Source organism: Gossypium hirsutum, chromosome A05 (genome assembly GCF_007990345.1).
Source record: "Gossypium hirsutum isolate 1008001.06 chromosome A05, Gossypium_hirsutum_v2.1, whole genome shotgun sequence".
Lineage (NCBI taxonomy): Eukaryota > Viridiplantae > Streptophyta > Magnoliopsida > Malvales > Malvaceae > Gossypium > Gossypium hirsutum.
The window spans coordinates 18,360,758-18,380,697 of record NC_053428.1 but is presented as its reverse complement, the minus strand read 5'-3'; the positions used below and the strand labels follow the sequence as shown (position 1 = coordinate 18,380,697).

General features: G+C 31.0%; 2 protein-coding genes across 2 annotated transcripts; both read right to left on the bottom strand.

Moving 5' to 3' along the window:
* Positions 1 to 1,005: 1,005 nt before the first annotated feature.
* Positions 1,006 to 1,830, bottom strand: LOC107961304 (gibberellin-regulated protein 1). The gene is made up of 3 exons (XM_016897473.2): positions 1,675 to 1,830; positions 1,541 to 1,583; positions 1,006 to 1,445 (listed from the first exon to the last, which is right to left on the bottom strand). The coding sequence occupies exons 1-3, from the start codon at positions 1,756 to 1,758 to the stop codon at positions 1,264 to 1,266; spliced, it is 309 nt and encodes a 102-aa protein (XP_016752962.1). The 5' UTR covers positions 1,759 to 1,830; the 3' UTR covers positions 1,006 to 1,263.
* A 4,956-nt stretch (positions 1,831 to 6,786) lies between these two features.
* Positions 6,787 to 10,541, bottom strand: LOC121228875 (uncharacterized). Its single transcript, XM_041111885.1, has 7 exons — positions 10,046 to 10,541; positions 9,397 to 9,772; positions 8,766 to 8,881; positions 7,851 to 8,261; positions 7,509 to 7,733; positions 7,049 to 7,271; positions 6,787 to 6,934 (listed from the first exon to the last, which is right to left on the bottom strand). The coding sequence occupies exons 1-7, from the start codon at positions 10,539 to 10,541 to the stop codon at positions 6,787 to 6,789; spliced, it is 1,995 nt and encodes a 664-aa protein (XP_040967819.1).
* Positions 10,542 to 19,940: the final 9,399 nt, after the last annotated feature.

Below are 19,940 nucleotides of genomic sequence, written 5' to 3'. Positions count from 1 at the left end.
AGAGGTATCACACTAGTGGATCAATACGCATGGTGTGAGTCGTGTGTAAACATGGCATGGCAGACTGATGAAACAAAAAAGGGTAGATCAACATACATCATGTAGAATCATATTCCATTCTCGACAAGATTATACTAATAATATCAACATATCAAACTTGTGTTTCGCTTTGAATTTTTTCAATAAATTCCCTTACGTGTTCCAACGTTGATGTCAAGTCATGTGAAGAAAAACTCTCAGACAACATTTCTTTTTTTCCCCAAATAACACGACGCCCATGTGGAATGTCGTCTAAATAAAACTTCAGTTATTGCTTGCTTGATCGTTCAAGAATCTCATTGTTTTAGGGGATGTCTTGTTCGCATGAACTGGTTCAATTCAATCTGTAAGCCGTCACATTTTTCTTCCCCACTTTTTTCGTAGTATATGACATTAACAACTATTATAATAATGTGATTCATTTTTATCCTAATATGATGCCTCTGAATTTGAAGTCAATCATAGTCTTTGAAGGCCTCTGACATGCGCAGGAGAAAATCCCAATGGAGCAGAAGAAAATTCCAGGTTCAGGTTTGCTGCTTAAACTTAAAGCGTATGTATTTTTGAAGTGGTTGACATGGCAAAAGCAAACATTTTTCTATTGATAAGTCGTGATCGTACATTTTTGCTTGCTCCACCATATACGTATTTTTAGATATCTTACACGTCCTGTTGTTAAAATGCGACATCCCCAGGATTTTTTTCATAAATCCTTATCAGTTCTTTTTTTCTCTCACTGTACTCTTTCTTTTGTTTTCTCGGCAACAAATATTTTTTTTTTCTTTGAGATAACTCAAAATCCAAATTTCTAATGACAACATTTAACAATAATTTCAATGCTCATCTAAAATGAATTCTTAGTTAGTTTCCACCTCCCAAGTATCAAGACCCAAGCTAGTCCAAAACCCATTAAGAACACACGTATAGAATTTAAATACAAGGTAACATAATCGAAAGCAAAGAGAATTATACAAACTTCTTTATTATTTCACTATTATATACTCAAACTTGATACAATACAAGCAATCATCAATCATAGTAATATCACGCCAAACAAAGAAAGAAAGGAAAACAAACCATTAACTGAATGACTTTAGCTTTATATATATATATATAGGACGTTCTTTTATTCATTCTTACCCCATGCATGCATTAATTTATTTTACCACGACTCATTTAATTATCATTAAACTAAGGAGAGGCTCGTTTCAAGTCGATATCAACTCAAGGGCACTTGCGTTTGCCACCATGGGTGGTCAAGCTAGCATAGCAGGGGCACATTTCTTGGTTACCGGCAGTTCCTGGAGGAACACAGTTGCAACGCGCGCAACATGTCCCGCATGCCCTCTTGCATAGGTGTGGCCTTGATGATAACCGGCACCTAGCTGCACATGCTCCACCACAATCTGAAAAAACCAGACACAAATATAAATATCAGAAAAGGGTCTTACTTTAATTGTTTCACATCTCAGTATTTTATTAAACGTGTTAAAACATGTACCAATTTTCTTCGGGGGAGAGGTTCCCTTCCTAGCATCTGTCTCCTGTATTTCACAAGAACCTTTCATTATCGAAGAGCCAAAGGAAGTGAAAACAAAAGAGCTTAATAATGATCCAAAGTGATCAAAGCTTTACCAGTTGATGATCAGCTTCAACCAGTTGAAAAAGGAGAAGAGAGATGAGAAGTGAGGCAATCAAAGCTTTAGAAACAATAGCCATGACTGAAACCTAATTATAAGAAAGAAACAGATTATTGTTTACGTTTCAAGTGTGAATGTCCTTTCCTCAGTGTTACGTATTTATAGCAAAAATCTTGGAGAGTGAAAACAAGTACGGATAGTACTTAATAATTGAAAGGGGTTAGTTGTTGCATGCTAACATCCGAAACAATCTGATAGCAAGTACGCAGAAGAGCGGAGAAAAAAGAAATGTGCGGTGCTGAGTTGTCAGTTTTCACTTTTCAGGGAATATCTGTGGATTGAAAGGCCCCATTAGAATCATCTGGATCGATTAAAGAAGCAATTTTCTCACAGTTTTTTGATAGATGGTGTTTTGTCTATCTAGTAGTGGCTTTGCCAAGCATGGTTTTTGGTGCTTTTCTTGCTATCGTTTTTCTGTGGGGTTAATGAATAGACCATAAACTTAGATTATTTTGATATTCTTAAGTCGGTTGGCTTAGCTGAGTCTCAGAAAAATTATTGGAGGAGTAATAGAAGCATCTATGATTGATTCATGAATCATGATTCTTTATGTTCATTGGCAAATTGACTTCCATTTCTCTGATCCGTAAGTTCAAGAGACAGAGCCATCTTTTCGAAGCTTGCTTTAATTTGCAATTAAGTTGATATTGGCCTGAGATGACAATTGACAAGTCGCAAGCCAAGTAAACAAAAACGTCTAATTAATTAAAGCATACATGCATGCATGCATTCTACTTAGTACCATTATTGTTCAAAGTCGGTAAGATTATTCAACACCCTGTGAACTATAGATATGAATTATTGTTCTTGTTTCCCTGTATTAATTAATGGACTAGTTTTCGTTAAACCAACCTTTATGAAGTCCCTTCTAGTTTTCATTATTTTTTCTTTATACAATTATGATTTGCTACCTAATATAACCGGATTATATGTCTACAAACCAAACTTGAGGGGAAATGACGTGCAAACATCGGAGGCATGGGAATGTAAAGCCAACTTGTTTTGGAACTTAAATATAGGAATAATTCAACCACCGTAGCCTCTCGACGGCGAATAGTAGGCCGGTGGATTCAAAGATGGCTTCCACGAAAACTACTATATATATTATTGGGATATTGGGAGAAATAAGCTTGTTGGAATGTGGTTTACCCTTTATATCTTGAAACAAAAATATCTGTGTTTAAAGTATATATCTTGTGCAAAAGAATAGCATTTTCCTCCTGATTTTAGGATTAAGTCATTCAGCTTGATTACATGTCTATATTTGAAGGTCTATGTTTCATTTAAAGATAAGAGATAATAACTGTGAAGGAAAGAAAGAGGTTTTGATATTCTCACATCGCAACCAAAATGAAAGTGAAACTGAGAAAAGCTGACAATATGATTAACTAGCTTACAATCCTCTTGATGTCCCACAATTTCACTAAACGTGGAAGTATTAGATTTGGAAGCTTGAAATTATGTAATTGCCTAATCAGCAATTGTTCAGTCGGAAAAGGATGGCAACTTTGTCACTTTGTCCACATATTCATATTAAACATGAGTCTAAGTACCCAGCCTAATCTAAATCAACCAGACAGCTGTTCGAAAGCCACTTTCCGACAACAGCTGTACTCTGCTCACACCTCACGCACCTATTGCCACAGTGCCTCATATCCATCATTTCTGCATTTTTCAAGGCCTTTGCAAGTGTTTGAATTCACTGAATTCTTGCTTGCACAAAAAATGAAGGGTTATCAATGATCTTCATCCGTTGTTTGACAATATGAAAGTTAAAGTCTTATCTTTAAGCATATTTACATATTATCATTGTTGAATTGCTACCAACAGGGCAACAGCTAATAAATTTGATTCCCATGTCCCACTAACGAATGCTACACATCTAATTTGAAAAGCAACCAGGCGAAAGTCCCAATGATAATTAAAAGAGAAAGAAGAGGTTTTGGAGAAATTATTTTATGGTGTTTTTTTAATTATTTAATATTATTTCAGTAATTTATTTTTATGTTATTAACACATAATTTTGATAATTTTTTTTTATTTTAAACCTCGAACTCTGAATTTTGAACTCTAAACTCAAAATTCTAAATCTTGAACCTCGAATCCTGAGTTCAAGGTTTAGGGTTCAAGGTTCAGGTCCTGAGTTCGAGGTGGGATTCGGGATTCAGGTACCAAAATTATGTGTTAATGACATGGAAAAAAATTCGGTTAAAACCGAATTAACCAACCGAACCGATCTAATTCGATTAATCGGTCGAATAATCGATCTAATTCAGTCAGAGGTTGGTTAATGATTTTTGGAAGATCGTTATCAATTAATTTGGTTCGAAATCGAGTAATTAACTGAATTAATCAAACATAATACTTAATAATACAAATTATATGTAGTTTTAATTGTAACACCCCCTAACCTCGAACCATCGCCGGAACAAAGTTACGAGGCATTACCAGTCGAATCAGACAACTTATGAATAATTCACAAATAAAATAACATTCATAGCATAATTTAATTACTAAATCCCTATATTGAACTATTCAAATCTAAATCATACATTTAAGTGAAATGGGACTCGTTTAAGTACTCCAATTTTTTTTTATAAATTTCGACAGCATTTCTGCTTATTTTTACATAAAACCCCCTGCAATTAAACCATATTCATTTCAAACATAACAAATTCAACCAATTTATTTCACATATTTATTTTCTATCCTAAATACTTTCTAATCAACTTAATCAATATAATATCAATTTAAAATTATCATTGTACTAATTAAATTGAAATAGATAAACTTTTTCATTATAATTTTTAGACTTGCGATACTAATATTTTAAACCATTTATATTCAAAACATAATAACCTTTATACACATCCTATGTACATGCCACATTACCAAAAGAAAATACACATATCACCAAAAGTTTGCTGAAGTTGGGTCTGGCTTTGGATGCTGGTTCAGTACTTGACTTCTACAACCTGCGCACGGAAACAACTGTACGCTGAGTATGCATATACTCAGTGGTATCACTATATTTCAGTTTATAATTAAATACATTAAATCACACACATACTTTTACGTTACAATCATCATCACTTAATGAACAATTAAATCTTTTTATTTTATCATTCGATTATATATATATCATTCTTATTTCTTTATTTCAATTCTCAACTTTCACATATGTCATATCATTCAAATTTAGTTTTATCAGTAGATTTATTTCATTTACCCCTATTAACTTGACTCGGACTCGGCGGATACACGGATTCCAACCAACACACCAGTACTGCACAATGTGCCTTAACGGTACACAGTACCTAATCAGTAATCAGTAACGGTAGTGGTAGCAGTAGCAGTAATAGTAACAGTATTCAACACACAAAGTGCTGAATCTGTAACAGTAACAGTAACAATATTCGACACACAAAGTGTCAAATCGGTAACAGTAACGGTAACAATATTCGACACACAAAGTGTCGAATCGGTAACAGTAACGGTAACAGTAACAGTAGTCGGCACATAAGTGCCTGATCAGTAAGTCGGCAAAAACCCGTACTCTTTCATATCCTATAGCATGCCAACTATATCTGACTAGCCCAACTAGTTAATAGGGTATTTAAATCATTTTCAGTACAATTTCCATTTCGATTCAATATTAATTATAATTTATTATTTTGATCAATTTCACAGTAATACAGTAATTCACTTCATTAGAAATTTTACAGTTGAATGCAATATACGTAACATTATTTAGTAATTTCACAGTTCAATTCGGTATTCAAAACAATATTCAGTATCCCATAATTCAGTTCAGTATCAATCTAAATTTTAATACCCAATCACAAATTTTATCAGTTCATTAAATACTTACCTTAAAATACTTACCACACATTCATATTAAATTAAACACATATTAATTATAAAGCTTGAGTTATAGTGATACAAACCAGAATTTTTTTCTTCGGATTTAATCCTCGACGATCTTTCCTTTTCCTTTTTGGGCCGATGCTTCAGGCTCGATATTAGCTACAAACAATTAAAATAATTTCACAATTATTAGCATAACACAATTTAAATGCTGAAATTTTTATCTAACTTTTACTTTAATTCCAATTTAATCCCAACTAAACCTATATATTTTTCTTTCTCAATTCGTACCTCTTTGTTACTCAATTTCTTGTCAAACCCACATCTAACTATTTAAATTTTATCATATTTTCATAATTTCAAATTTATTTCAATTTAATCCCTAAAACTCAAAACTTATAGCTTAGTTTACAATTCAATCTTTTATTCAATTCCAATTAAAATTTCTATCAAATAGACCTCCAATTCTATCATATGTTCAACATAACTCATGTTTAGAAATCTACTATCTTTCAAAATTTCAATATAAATCATGACATATTTTGTCCTAGGACTCCAAAAACTTAAAAATTACAAGAAAATGATTAAATTGACTTACCAATTTAATTTTGAACCTTGAAACCTAAATTTTCCTTTTTCTTCTTTCTCCCCTGTTTCTTCTCTGTTTTCGTTTTCATTTCTGTTTCTTTTTAACTCATTTGTTTCTTTTATATATAATAATATAATATACTTAATTATTAAACAAATATATATTTTATATATATTTTTTAATCAATAAAATCTTTGATATTTTTCCACGTTAAACCGCCTCAGCTATAGGAAATGGTTTAATTTCCTCTTTAGTCCTTCTAGTTTTTCTTTAATATATAATTAAACTTTTACCCTTATTCAATTTAATCCTTTTTACTAATTACTCTAAATTAAGCTAAATTTACTTAATTAAAACCTAATTAGACACTACTAGGCTCATAAATATTTTTAATAATTATTTTCGAACTTATTTCACTAAGATGGAGGCCCGATAACACACTTTTCCTGTGCCTACTGATTTTGGGTCGTCACATTTCCTCCTCTCTTAAAAAAAATTCGTCCTCGAAATTTTACCTGAAAATAAGTGAGGATACTGTGATCTCATAGTTTCTTCTGGTTCTCATGTTGCTTCTTCTACACTATGGCTTCTCTATAGTACTTTTACCAGAGGGACTCGTTTGTTTCTTAATTCTTTCACTTCTCGAGCTAGTATTTGAACTGGTTCCTCTTCATATGACAAATCTGGTCTAATCTCAATGTTTTCAGTAGAGATAATATGAGATGGGTCCGATCGATACCTTCGTAACATGGAAACATGAAAAATATCATGAATTTGTTGTAATTCCGGAGGTAAAGCCAATCGGTAAGCAACTGGTCCAACTCTCTCTATAACTTCATATGGTCCGATAAACCGAGGACTTAACTTTTCTTTTCGGCCAAATCTTAATACTTTCTTCCAAGGAGAAACTTTGAGAAACACTTTATCCCCGACTGAGTATTCAATGTCCCGACGTTTCAGATCAGCATAAGATTTTTGTCTGTCAAAAGCTACTTTTAATCTCTGTTGAATCTTCTTGACTGTTTCTTCTGTTTCACGAATCAATTCAGGTCCAATTATCTTCTTTTCATTTAATTCTGTCCAACATACAGGTGATCGACATTTTCTACCATATAGAACTTCATACGGAGCCATCTGAATACTGGACTGATAACTGTTATTATAAACAAATTCAGCTAACAGCAAGTAACGTTCCCAACCAGATTCAAAATCAATAGCACAAGCTCGAAGCATGTCTTCCAAAATCTGAATTACTCGCTCAAATTGCCCATCAGTCTATGTATGAAATGCTGTACTGAAATTAAGTTTAGTACCCAAAGACTCATGTAACTGTTTCCAGAATCTTGATGTTAATCGAGGATCTCGATCAGAAATTATAGAAGCCGGTATACCATACAACCTTATAATTTTCCGAATATAGACCTCTGCAAGTTTCTGAAGTGACCAATCCGTTCTGACAGTTATAAAATGAGCCGATTTTGTGAGTCGATCAACTATTACCCATATAGCATTTTTCTTACTTACAGACAATGTCAATCCTATAATAAAATCCATCATAACACGATCCCATTTCCATTCTGGAATAGTAATCGACTTTAATAATCCAGTAGGAACCTGATGCTTTGCTTTTACCCGCTAACAAACCAAGCATTTACTGACATATTCAACTATATCTTTTTTCATCCCTGGCCACCAGTACAATTCTCGTAAATCACGGTACATCTTTGTGCCTCCAGGGTGTAGAGCAAATGGACCGTCATGTGCTTCTCGAAGAATTAATTCTTTAATATCTGAATTGATTGGAATACAAATCCGATCTCGGTATCTCAAACAATCATGCTTATCAATATTAAAATTCCTTGTTGTGTCGCTCTGAACCATTTCTTTTTTCTTAATTAGCTTATCATCTTCTAATTGAGCTGACTTGATTCGTTCAAACATCACTGGTTTAATTCTTAATTCAGCCAATAAACCTCCATCATCACTAATACTGAGCTGTGCAAACATCGCTCGCAATTCAATTGCTGCCTTCTTACTCAATACATCAGCTACCACGTTAGCTTTACCTGGATGATAATCAATAACACAATCATAATCTTTTAGAAGTTCTATTCATCAACGCTGCCTCAAATTCAACTCTTTCTGTGATAGAAGATACTTTAGACTTTTATGATCTGTATAAATGTAGTATTTTTCACCGAATAAATAATGTCTCCATATTTTCAGAGCAAAGATCACGGCTGCTAATTCCAGATCATGTGTCGGATAATTACGTTCATGTGGTTTCAATTGCCGAGAAGCAGAAGCTATCACTTTCCCATTTTACATTAGTACACACCCGAACCTATTTAAAGAAGCATCGCTATACACCATAAAATCTTTTCCAGATTCTGGTAAAGTTAAAATTAGTGCCTCTGTCAGCATCTGCTTCAATTTCATAAAGCTTTCTTGACATTGATCATTCCAGACAAACGGAACATTCTTTTGCAATAATTTTGTCATCGGTAAAGCTATTTTTGAAAATCCATTCACAAACTTTCGATAATACGCAGCTAATCCAAGAAAACTACGTACCTCTGATACATTTCTAGGACTCTTCCACTGGACGATTGCTTCAATTTTCTTTGGATCCACTCTAATTCCATCTGCTGATACCACATGACCAAGAAATACCACCTCTGATAACCTAAATTCACATTTACTCAATTTCTCATACAACTATTTCTCTCGTAACGTTTGCAAAACAATTCGGAGATGCTGCTCATGTTCAAATTCGGACTTTGAATATACCAAAATGTCATCAATAAAAACTACCACGAATTGATCCAAGTACGGCTGAAAAATTCGATTCATAAGATCCATAAAATCAGCTGGGGCATTTTTTAACCCAAATGGCATCATTAAGAACTCGTATTAACCATATCGTGTACGAAATGTTGTCTCCGGTACATCATTTTCTTTCACCTTTAACTGATAGTAGCCCGTCTTAAATCAATCTTTGAAAATACTGAAGCTCCTTTCAATTAATCAAATAAATCATCAATACGTAGTAATGGATATTTATTTTTGATTGTCACCTTGTTCAATTATCGATAATCAATACACAATTGCATCGAACCATCTTTCTTTTTAACAAATAACACTGGAGCTCCCCACGGTGAGGTATTAGGTCGTATAAAACCTCGTTCCAGTAAATCTTACAGTTGTACCTTCAACTCCTTCAGTTCAGTAGGTGGCATACGATATGGAGGTATTGACATTGGATCTGTACCTGGGTATACTTCAATTGCAAATTCTACTTCTCTGTCAGGTGGAAATCTCGGTAACTTTTCAGGGAATACATCTGGAAATTCACATACAGTTCTAATCTGACTACACTGACTTCCGACTGAATCAAAATTAATAACATATGCTAGATATGCTGTACAACCCTGATGAAGCAACTTATTAACTTTAATCGCTGATATGATTCGAGCTAACCCACTGGTACGAATTCCATTTACCTCTACACTATTACCATCTTCAGTCTGAACGCTAAATTTCTTTTTATAATAGTCCAAAATTACCCCATGTTCAGCTAACCAGTCCATACCCAGTATAACATCAAAATCTCTAAAAGGCATTATTAATAAATCCACCGGAAAAGTTTTATCATATATCATTAGCGGGCATCTCGGGCACACCTGATTAATTAATATTGTTTGCCCCAATGAACTTGATACTTCTATTGAGACTTTAGACATTTCTATTTTTAATTTCTCCAACTCTACTAATTTTGAATTAATATATGAGTGTGAAGATCCAGGATCAATCAAAGTATAAATAGGCTCAAAATACAGTAAAAATATACCTGTCACCACATCGTGAACATTGCCTTCTTCCCGGGTTCTGTCTACATAAGATCTAGCTAGAGCTCTGGCTTCAGATTGCTGTGTAGCTATATCACTGCTTCTACTAACTCCTCCTCTCCTTGAAACAGAACCTCCTCTAAATATTCCTCTACCTCTGGCAGTCGATACCGATCTCTGAGATGTGGCAAGTGTACTACTCTGAGTTATCGGACAATCTTTAACAAAGTGTTCAGTAGAGCCACAGCGGAAACATCCTCCGATTTTCTTCCAGCATTCACCAAAATGCCTTTTCCCACAATAATCGCATTCAGGATTTTCACTTTCCCGGGGCAGAGCTTTTACACTACCGGTAGAGACAGTAATCTGTTTGTCTTTACTTCTGTCACCCCTATCAAACCAAAAGCTTGATCTCCAACCACTTCTTGATTCTCTGAATCTCTTCGGTAATGGATTAGAACTGGTGGTTCCCATACGTTTCCCAACTGATTTACCCATTTCTGACTTTTTATCCAGGCCTAGTACTTGTTCTATCATTTTTACTCGCTCAACCAGATCAACAAGTTCAGTAATTCTGAGACTTATCAATTGAATCTTAATTTCATCTCGCAGTCCTCGTAGAAATCATTTACAACTATCAGCCTCGGTTGGAACATATTCTGATGCATACTTGTTCAATCTAGAGAACTCTCGCTCATAATCCAGTACTGACATTTTCCCTTGTTTCAGCACTAAAAACTCTTGCTTTTTCTCTTCGATGTACAATTCCCCAATATACTTCTTCTGAAATTATTTTTGAAACAAGTCCCAGGTTACCTGATCATCCGGTAAATGTCTAACCACAGATTCCAACCAGAGATAGGCTTCTCCTTGTAACAATGATACAGCACATATCAGACTCTCTCGGGGGGTGCAGTCTAATTGTTGCAAAAATCTTTTTTGTTGTTTCCATCCAATTTTCAGCAGCGGACGGATCAACTCTTTTTAATCCCTGAAATTCCGTGGCACCATATTTTCGTAGCTCTTTAATCAGGGCCTGTCTGATAGTAGGTACAGATGTAGTAACAGGTATAATTCTCACTATATGCTGTAATGCATCAGCTATATCTCTTAACAGTTGTGAGGCATCTCTTTCTCTTCCTACGTTAGGAGGTTGATTATTTAACGGATTCACGCTAGGTGTAGCAGATTCAGTTTCTTCAAATTCTCGACTTCCGGTATATATTTCCTATTCAACATTATCCATTCTTTCATCTGACATTTTATCTATAAAACAAAATAAAATAAATATATTAGCATCCAAAAACCAGACTCAGTTTCGACTTAAATGTGGCATGTACTTCTAGACTCATTTACGAGCTTGATTTAGTCCGAGAATCGGCTAAACCTTAGCTCTGATACTAATAATTGTAACACCCCCTAACCCCAAACTATCGCCAGAACAAAGTTACTAGGCATTACTAGCCATATCAGACAACTTATGAATAATTCACAAATAAAATAACATTCATAGCATAGTTTAATTACTAAATCCCTATATTGAACTATTCAAATCTAAATCATACATTTAAGTGAAACGGGACTCATTTAAGTACTCCAATTTTTTATTTTTTTATTTTTTATAAATTTCGACAGCATTTCTGCTTATTTTTACATAAAACCCCCTCCAATTAAACTATATTCATTTCAAACATAACCAATTCAACCAATTTATTTCTCACATTTATTTTCTATCCTAAATACTTTCTAATCAACTTAATCAATATAGTATCAATTTAAAATTATCATTGTACTAATTAAATTGAAATGGATAAACTTTTTCATTATAATTTTTAGACTTGCGATACTAATATTTTAAACCATTTATATTCAAAACATAATAACATTTATGCACATCCTATGTACATGCCACATTATCAAAAGAAAATATACATCACCAAAAGTTTGCTGAAGTCGGGTCTGGCTTTAGATGCTGGTTCAGTACTTGACTTCTACAACCTGCGCACGGAAACAACTGTACGCTGAGTATGCATATACTCAGTGGTATCACTATATTTCAGTTTATAATTAAATACATTAAATCACACACATATTTTTACGTTACAATCATCATCACTTAATGAACAAGTAAATCTTTTTATTTTATCATTCGATTATATATATATATCATTCTTATTTCTTTATTTCAATTCTCAACTTTCACATATGCCATATCATTCAAATTTAGTTTTATCAGTAGATTTATTTCATTTGCCCCTATTAACTTGACTCGGACTCGGCGGATACACGGATTCCAACCAACACACCAGTACGGCACAATGTGCCTTAACGGTACACAGTACCTAATCAGTAATCAGTAACGGTAGCAGTAGCAGTAACAGTAACAGTATTCAACACACAAAGTGCTGAATCTGTAACAGTAACGATAACAATATTCGACACACAAAGTGTCGAATCGATAACAGTAACAGTAACAATATTTGACACACAAAGTATCGAATCAGTAACAGTAACGGTAACAGTAACAGTAGTCGGCACATAAGTGCCTGATCAGTAAGCCGGCAAAAACCCGTACTCTTTCATAACCTATGGCATGCCAACTATATCCGACTAGCCTGACTAGTTAATAGGGTATTTAAATCATTTTCAGTACAATTTCCATTTCGATTCAATATTAATTATAATTTATCATTTTGATCAATTTTCACAGTAATACAGTAATTCACTTCATTAGAAATTTTACAGTTGAATGCAATATACGTAACATTATTCAGTAATTTCACAGTTCAATTCGGTATTCAAAACAATATTCAGTATCCCATAATTCAGTTCAGTGTCAATCTAAATTTTAATACCCAATCACAAATTTTATCAGTTCATTAAATACTTACTTTAAAATACTTACCACACATTCATATTAAATTAAGCACATATTAATTATAAAGCTTGAGTTATAGTGATACAAACCAGAATTTTTTTCTTCGGATTTAATCCTCGACGATCTTTCCTTTTCCTTTTTGGGCCGATGCTTCAGGCTCGATATTAGCTACGAACAATTAAAATAATTTCACAATTATTAGCATAACACAATTTAAATGCTGAAATTTTTATCTAACTTTTACTTTAATTCCAATTTAATCCCAACTAAACCTATATATTTTTCTTTCTCAATTCGTACCTCTTTGCTACTTAATTTCTTGTCAAACCCACATCTAACTATTTAAATTTTATCATATTTTCATAATTTCGAATTTATTTCAATTTAATCCCTAAAACTCAAAACTTATAGCTTAGTTTACAATTCAATCCTTTATTCAATTCCAATTAAAATTTCTATCAAATAGACCTCCAATTCTATCATATGTTCAACATAACTCATGTTTAGAAATCTACTATCTTTCAAAATTTCAATATAAATCATGACATATTTTGTCCTAGGACTCCAAAAACTTAAAAATTACAAGAAAATGATTAAATTAACTTACCAATTTAATTTTGAACCTTGAAAACCTAAATTTTCCTTTTTCTTCTTTCTCCCCTGTTTCTTCTCTGTTTTCGTTTTCATTTCTGTTTCTTTTTAACTCATTTGTTTCTTTTATATATAATAATATAATATAATATAATATAATAATAATATAATATACTTAATTATTAAATAAATATATATATTATATATATATTTTAATCAATAAAATCTTTGATATTTTTACACGTTAAACCGCCTCAGCTATAAGAAATAGTTTAATTTCCTCTTTAGTCCTTCTAGTTTTTCTTTAATCTATAATTAAACTTTTACCCTTATTCAATTTAATCCTTTTTATTAATTACTCTAAATTAAGCTAAATTTATTTAATTAAAACCTAATTAGACACACTACTAGGCTTATAAATATTTTTAATAATTATTTTCGAACTTATTTCACTAAGACAGAGGCCCGATCACACACTTTTCCGGTGCCCACGGATTTTGGGTCGTTACATTAATTTTATCAAATGAACTTTTTAATATGTTTTATACTTGTTTTAACCAATAATAATAATAATATATAAATTTCGGTAAACCAACCGAAATATTTCAGTTCAGTTAAATTAAGATTATTTGACTAATCATTTATAATAATATTTTTGGTGTTAAATATAACAGGTGATAGATAATGTAAATGAAGAGATGTTTAGAGAAAATATTGTTTTAAGTTAGAAAAAGAAGTTAAGTAATGAAATATTTAGTTTAGTTGGTTAAGAGTGTTTTAAGTTTAAATCCATCTAGGGCCATTTTTATTTTCTATTTATATTGTTTTAAGAATCAAATCTTGTATTACTTTTAATTAAAAAGCATCTTTCTGTTGAGTCCATAGTAATAAATTTTATATTAGTATTTACATATAATTATTAATTATTAATTATAAAATATATATATTTATATTTATATTAAATAATAACTATTAATTTTAAATATTATTGATAATTATATATTAAAAAGTAATTTATATCTATACTTATCACTGTCATGCGTTCAACTAATTTTAAATGGAAAAAATTAATCAAATTAAAAAGTAAAACAATTTATATGTGAAATTATATCAATAATTCCATTTGAAAGAAATGAAAAACAATTTTGCTTGTTTTTCCATTTTAAAAAAACAACTCTTTTATTAAAAATATCGAAAGCTTTTATAAAAAATAAAAGGTATAATAATAAATTTATTTCTCAAAACTTTTTTTTGTTAATTTGTTCTTTTTTTTTACTTAAATTTGGCCATTAACCATTCAAAAAGTATTAACTTTTAACGATGTTGACATAGCAATTCACGTGATAATCTACATGTACTTCATACTTACATGATACTATTTGTCTGGTACGTCAACAAATAATTTAAAATTATAAAAATATTAAAAAATTTATATAAAGTTAATAAAAATTCAAAAAAATTAGCTTGAAGTAAATGTGAATTGCCATTTGGACTATTGTATTTAAAAATTTAATGATTTAGTCAATATTTCTATAATAAAAAAAATTCAACTTGTTTTGAAAGGTTATTGGTCAAAATTGACTCTTTTTGTAACGTCCCCCTACCCGAGACCGTCGCCGGAGTCGAACAGGAGACATTACAAAACTTATCTTAGCACTTAAACAGTTTTCGTAGTAAACTATTCATCTGCGTCACGGTCGCTAAAAAAATCATATCTCGAGTTACGAAACTCGAAATCTAATTCCGTAAATTTTCCCTGAAACTAGACTCATATATCTACTTACTAATTTTTTTCTTTAACTTAAGCTTCATATTCTCTTTTAATCAATTCATTAACAATTTCTAACTCATAAAATTCATTATAAAACATAAATTTTGAGCTCTATTCAATAGTCCCTATTTAAACCTAACTTAGAAATTCCTTTAACTAATCACTTTTAACTTTAATTTCTATCAATTTAACCCATGAAACCTCAATTTATTCAACTAAATCAATATCTAAAAATTATCTATTTTTCTTCATTTTAACCTCATACATGTAGAACTTTGAATTAGGCATCCATAAACATAAAAATCATAAGAAAATGAGCTAAAACAACTTACCAATCAAACTTTAGGGCCTTAATCCTCAAATTTTCCTTTTTTATTTCTTTCTTTCTTTCTTCTTTCTTTCACGTTTGCTCTCTGTTAGTCTTTCTATCTTCTTTTTCTATTTTATCAATTTTACTTATTATACTATTATTAACCTATAATAAATATAAAACTAACATGTGTAATAGCTATAACATAAAATATCTTATAGCTATTACACATATATACCAACTATTACACACGTTATTCAATATTAACACACACATGGCACTTAGGGTCTAATTCTAGATTAGTCCCTTTTACTTTTTTAATCTATAATTAAACTTTTATTCCTTATGCAATTTAGCCCTTTAAACTAAATTCAAGCTACTTCACTTAATTAAACACTAAATAACCATTCAACTATAATTCATAAATGGTTCTAATAAATATTCATGAATAAATTTCACGAAAACAGTACTCAAGACTCAATTTCCGATACCGTAACTTTCGGTTCATTACACTTTTAAAAATGTTGAAGACCAAATTTGGCTCAAACAAAGAATAACAGTCAATTTGACAAAATATGTAAATGTTAAAGCTAAATTTTGTATTATGTTAAAAAGGTTAGATTATGCTATTAGTCCTTGTGCTTTGCAAATTTTGTGGATTTATTCCATATACTTTAATTTGATCAATTTGAGTCACTGTACTATGGGTACATTTAGTCCATATTTTCTAATTGGATCATTCTAAGTCCCTATGTTATTCAAATTTTGATTTTTCAATCTTGACAAAAATGACAATTGTTAATTCATTAATTGGATTTTTAGAGAGTAATATGTGGAAATACCAAATTGATATTGTTGGAAAAATATGAACATCACATATTTAATAAGAACAATTACATTTTATTATTTTACTACCATAAAAAAGTTAATGCAAATTAAAATTGGTCTAGTTTAGTTAAAGGTTTATTGTGCTTCAGTTATTAAATAAAGTATGAGTCTAGTATGTGTACATACTCTAGTAACTAATTTCTAATTAATAATGAACTAATTAGAAATTCAGATTAATCTGCAAAAGTTATATATTAAAGTTATGGCCCCAAACTACACATATAAAACTTTTTTGACATCTTATCTTCGGAAAAGAAATAACCACATTTTCTAAAATATTTGTGTGTTAATTTAGAAGATCAGAACCACAAGATTTAATATTTCGATGGATTTCAAGTAAGCTTCCCCATTTAGTTTTGTTCTTGATGATTCGACTTGACATATCTTGTTTATTAACTTTTATATCAGAATTTTTATAGTTCTAACAAGTGACATTCGAGTCTCTTCATATAGGATCATTTAAAATGAATTGATGCTTTATTATTTTTGAATTAAATCGTTCTTAATATCTTATGAATTTTATATAAGAAATTGATAATTTGATCATACACATGTTAAATTTTTGAATTTATGTGAAAGTTTTTGGGTTTTATTTTTCAATTTTGATTATTTATGATAATATATTTATATACTTGAATATTTCCAACGTTTAAGTATTGTCTGCTTGATATATTGATATAATAATATATTTGTTATATCAAATTTTGAAAAATAATAAAATTTAACTTATCATTAGGTGAAAATTAAAATTTAAAAAGTATAAAATTAAAAATAATTAGAGCAAAAGTAGTAATAATAATAATAATAATAATAATAAAACACTATGGAAGCCTAGGGCCCCTACCCTGGCAACAAAGGCTCAAAAGCCTCAAGATACGCACGAGTGAAATCATTGTCGAATTTGGGGTGGGACTAAACTTGAGGATTCAGCTTGGAACCAAGCCTTGTCGGGGCTTGGGACAAGACAAGGGTTTGACGACAAGAATGTAGGACAGTTGGCAGGCTACTCCACCAATCAGGAACGTTTTATGCGTTTAAACCCTCTCATGATGATCTCCAATTCCAAAGCCACGTGTTTTATTTAAAATTTTGCAACCTATATTTCAGTGTTATTATAGATAAGTAAAGAAAGCTTTCAAATATACCCTACGTCACCGTATTTTTTAAAATATTAGACACAATATCTAGTTATCTACTTCCCCTTCAAATTAAAAAAAAAATTATTTTAATCCTTTATTTAATTTTTATCTTCTGTATCTTTTAAATTTGTATAATTTTTCAAATCACCTCAAAATAAATGAAAATTTTAATGTATGCTAACTTTGCTGACGTAATATACGCTTGAATTGTTATATAGATTTTATGTCAATAATTAATTTTTTAAAAATTAAAAAAATTCAAAAAATATAAATTTTATTTTTAAAGTATTAAAAAGTTTTAAAATATATTTTTTAAAAATTTTTAATTTTAAGAAATTAATTAATTGCTAACGGGCATAGACGTAGACTGCACGTCAGCAAAGTTAACATATATTAAGTTTTTTCATTCATTTTGGGGTGATTTGATAAACAATGCAAGTTTAATGGCTAAAAAAGGCAAAAATAAAAATAAAAATAGAAGGCTAAAATGATTTTTTTTATAAAGTTGAAAGCCCAAATAAGGGTAAAAGTACTATAAATACCCTTGTACTAGGAGTTGGATTACATTTTGCCTTCTGTACTAAAAAAATAGATAAATTAGTCCTTGTAAGTTAAACCAAAAGGTAAATTTGTCTTTTTTGTTCAAATACCATCTATTTATACTGTTAAAAATTGATGTAGCTATTGAAATAGCTAGATAATTATATGTGGTGTACCACGCGTACCTCATGCTAATGCATAGGGACTAATTTTTAATAGTAAAAATAGATGACTTTTTTAAAAGAATGTCTAGTTTCATCTTTGATCTAATGTACAGATACTAGTTTACCCATTTTTTGATTAGGGAGAGTAAAATTCAATCTAACTCTTAATATAAAAACCTCTATAATACTTTTATCGCCAAATAAACCATTATGCTTAAATATTATTTACTTATATTGATTATATTGCAATGCAAAAATTCTATATTTCAAAAAAAAATCTCAAATAGATTATGTATTGACAAATATTTTTTCATCCATTATATATTTTATATATAAAGAACCTACCCCACCCCTAAAAATGCACCATTGATGTGTGGAAATGTGAATAAAGGTTTCTACGTGATTCATTGAGGCCCCCGGTTCCTTTCAATACTCAAAGCAGAGTTTCACTTTGAAGACGCAAAGGCACAATAATAATTGTGCAATGCTTGGAAAATGGGGGATACGTAATCAGATAATAGACAAGCATGCAAAGCTAACAGGGCCATCAAGATAGTAGCAAACAATCAACTTTTATGTATTGTTGTTTTACAGCTTATTCATTCATCCATTCAAAACTAGTTGCTGGAAGTATGGGTCGTGATAAAGCAGAAATCCAGCTAAATCAAAAGGCCCAAAATGCCAATACTAATTAACGCTGATTCTATAGACGAAATCTGGTGAACTAACTCTAGTACAACTACATATTTCGGAGGTGGCGGAGCCTCCAACAAGTCAGGGAGTTTGGTCTAGAGTTGTTTATGAATCGGGTCGGGTCCTAACAAAATTTTAGGCCCGATTGTTAGGATCGTGTTTGGCCAAAAAATATGGTTAAATTTTTATTCAAGCCTAACCTAAATAAAGATACTAAAATCTGAGTTCGGCCTGACCCATAATAAAATTTTTAATTTATATAAAAAAAATTAAACAATCTAATACATCAAATACACTAAAGATATTAAAATAAATACTTTCCAACAAACTGAAAATAAATTTAAAAAAAACTTTATACTTAAATAACACTAAGATAAGTGCAACTTAACAAGCAAATGCTTATAAAATAGTAGCAAAATTAACAATAAAACAACTGTTATACAATATCCAAATGTTAACAATAAAATAGCAGCAACATAATAGTGAAATGATGGGAAAATAATGACAAAAAGTGGGAAAACAATAGCAAAACATGGAAAAACAACAGAATAGCAGGGTTTTTTTATTGAAAATTCGGGCCGAGCTAGGCATGGGCCACAAAAACTTAACTGTGGCTTGGCCCATTTTCTAAATGGGCCTTGTTTTTCTACCCAAACCCATTTTTCAAGCCTATGTTTTTCTCAAATCTTCCCATTTTTCGAGCAGGCTTTCGGCTCAAGTCGAGAGTCCTAGCCCATTGACAACTTTAGTTTATTCCCAACATCTTTGAAATATTAGCAAGTAAACATTGATATTTTTTTTAAAATTAAGGTATAATTCACATCTATTTTACAACAACTACGGAGACTAATCTTTTTAGAATTTATAGCTGCTATCTTTCAACAATGTTATTTCTGAGATTTAAATTTAAGTTCTCTTCATGT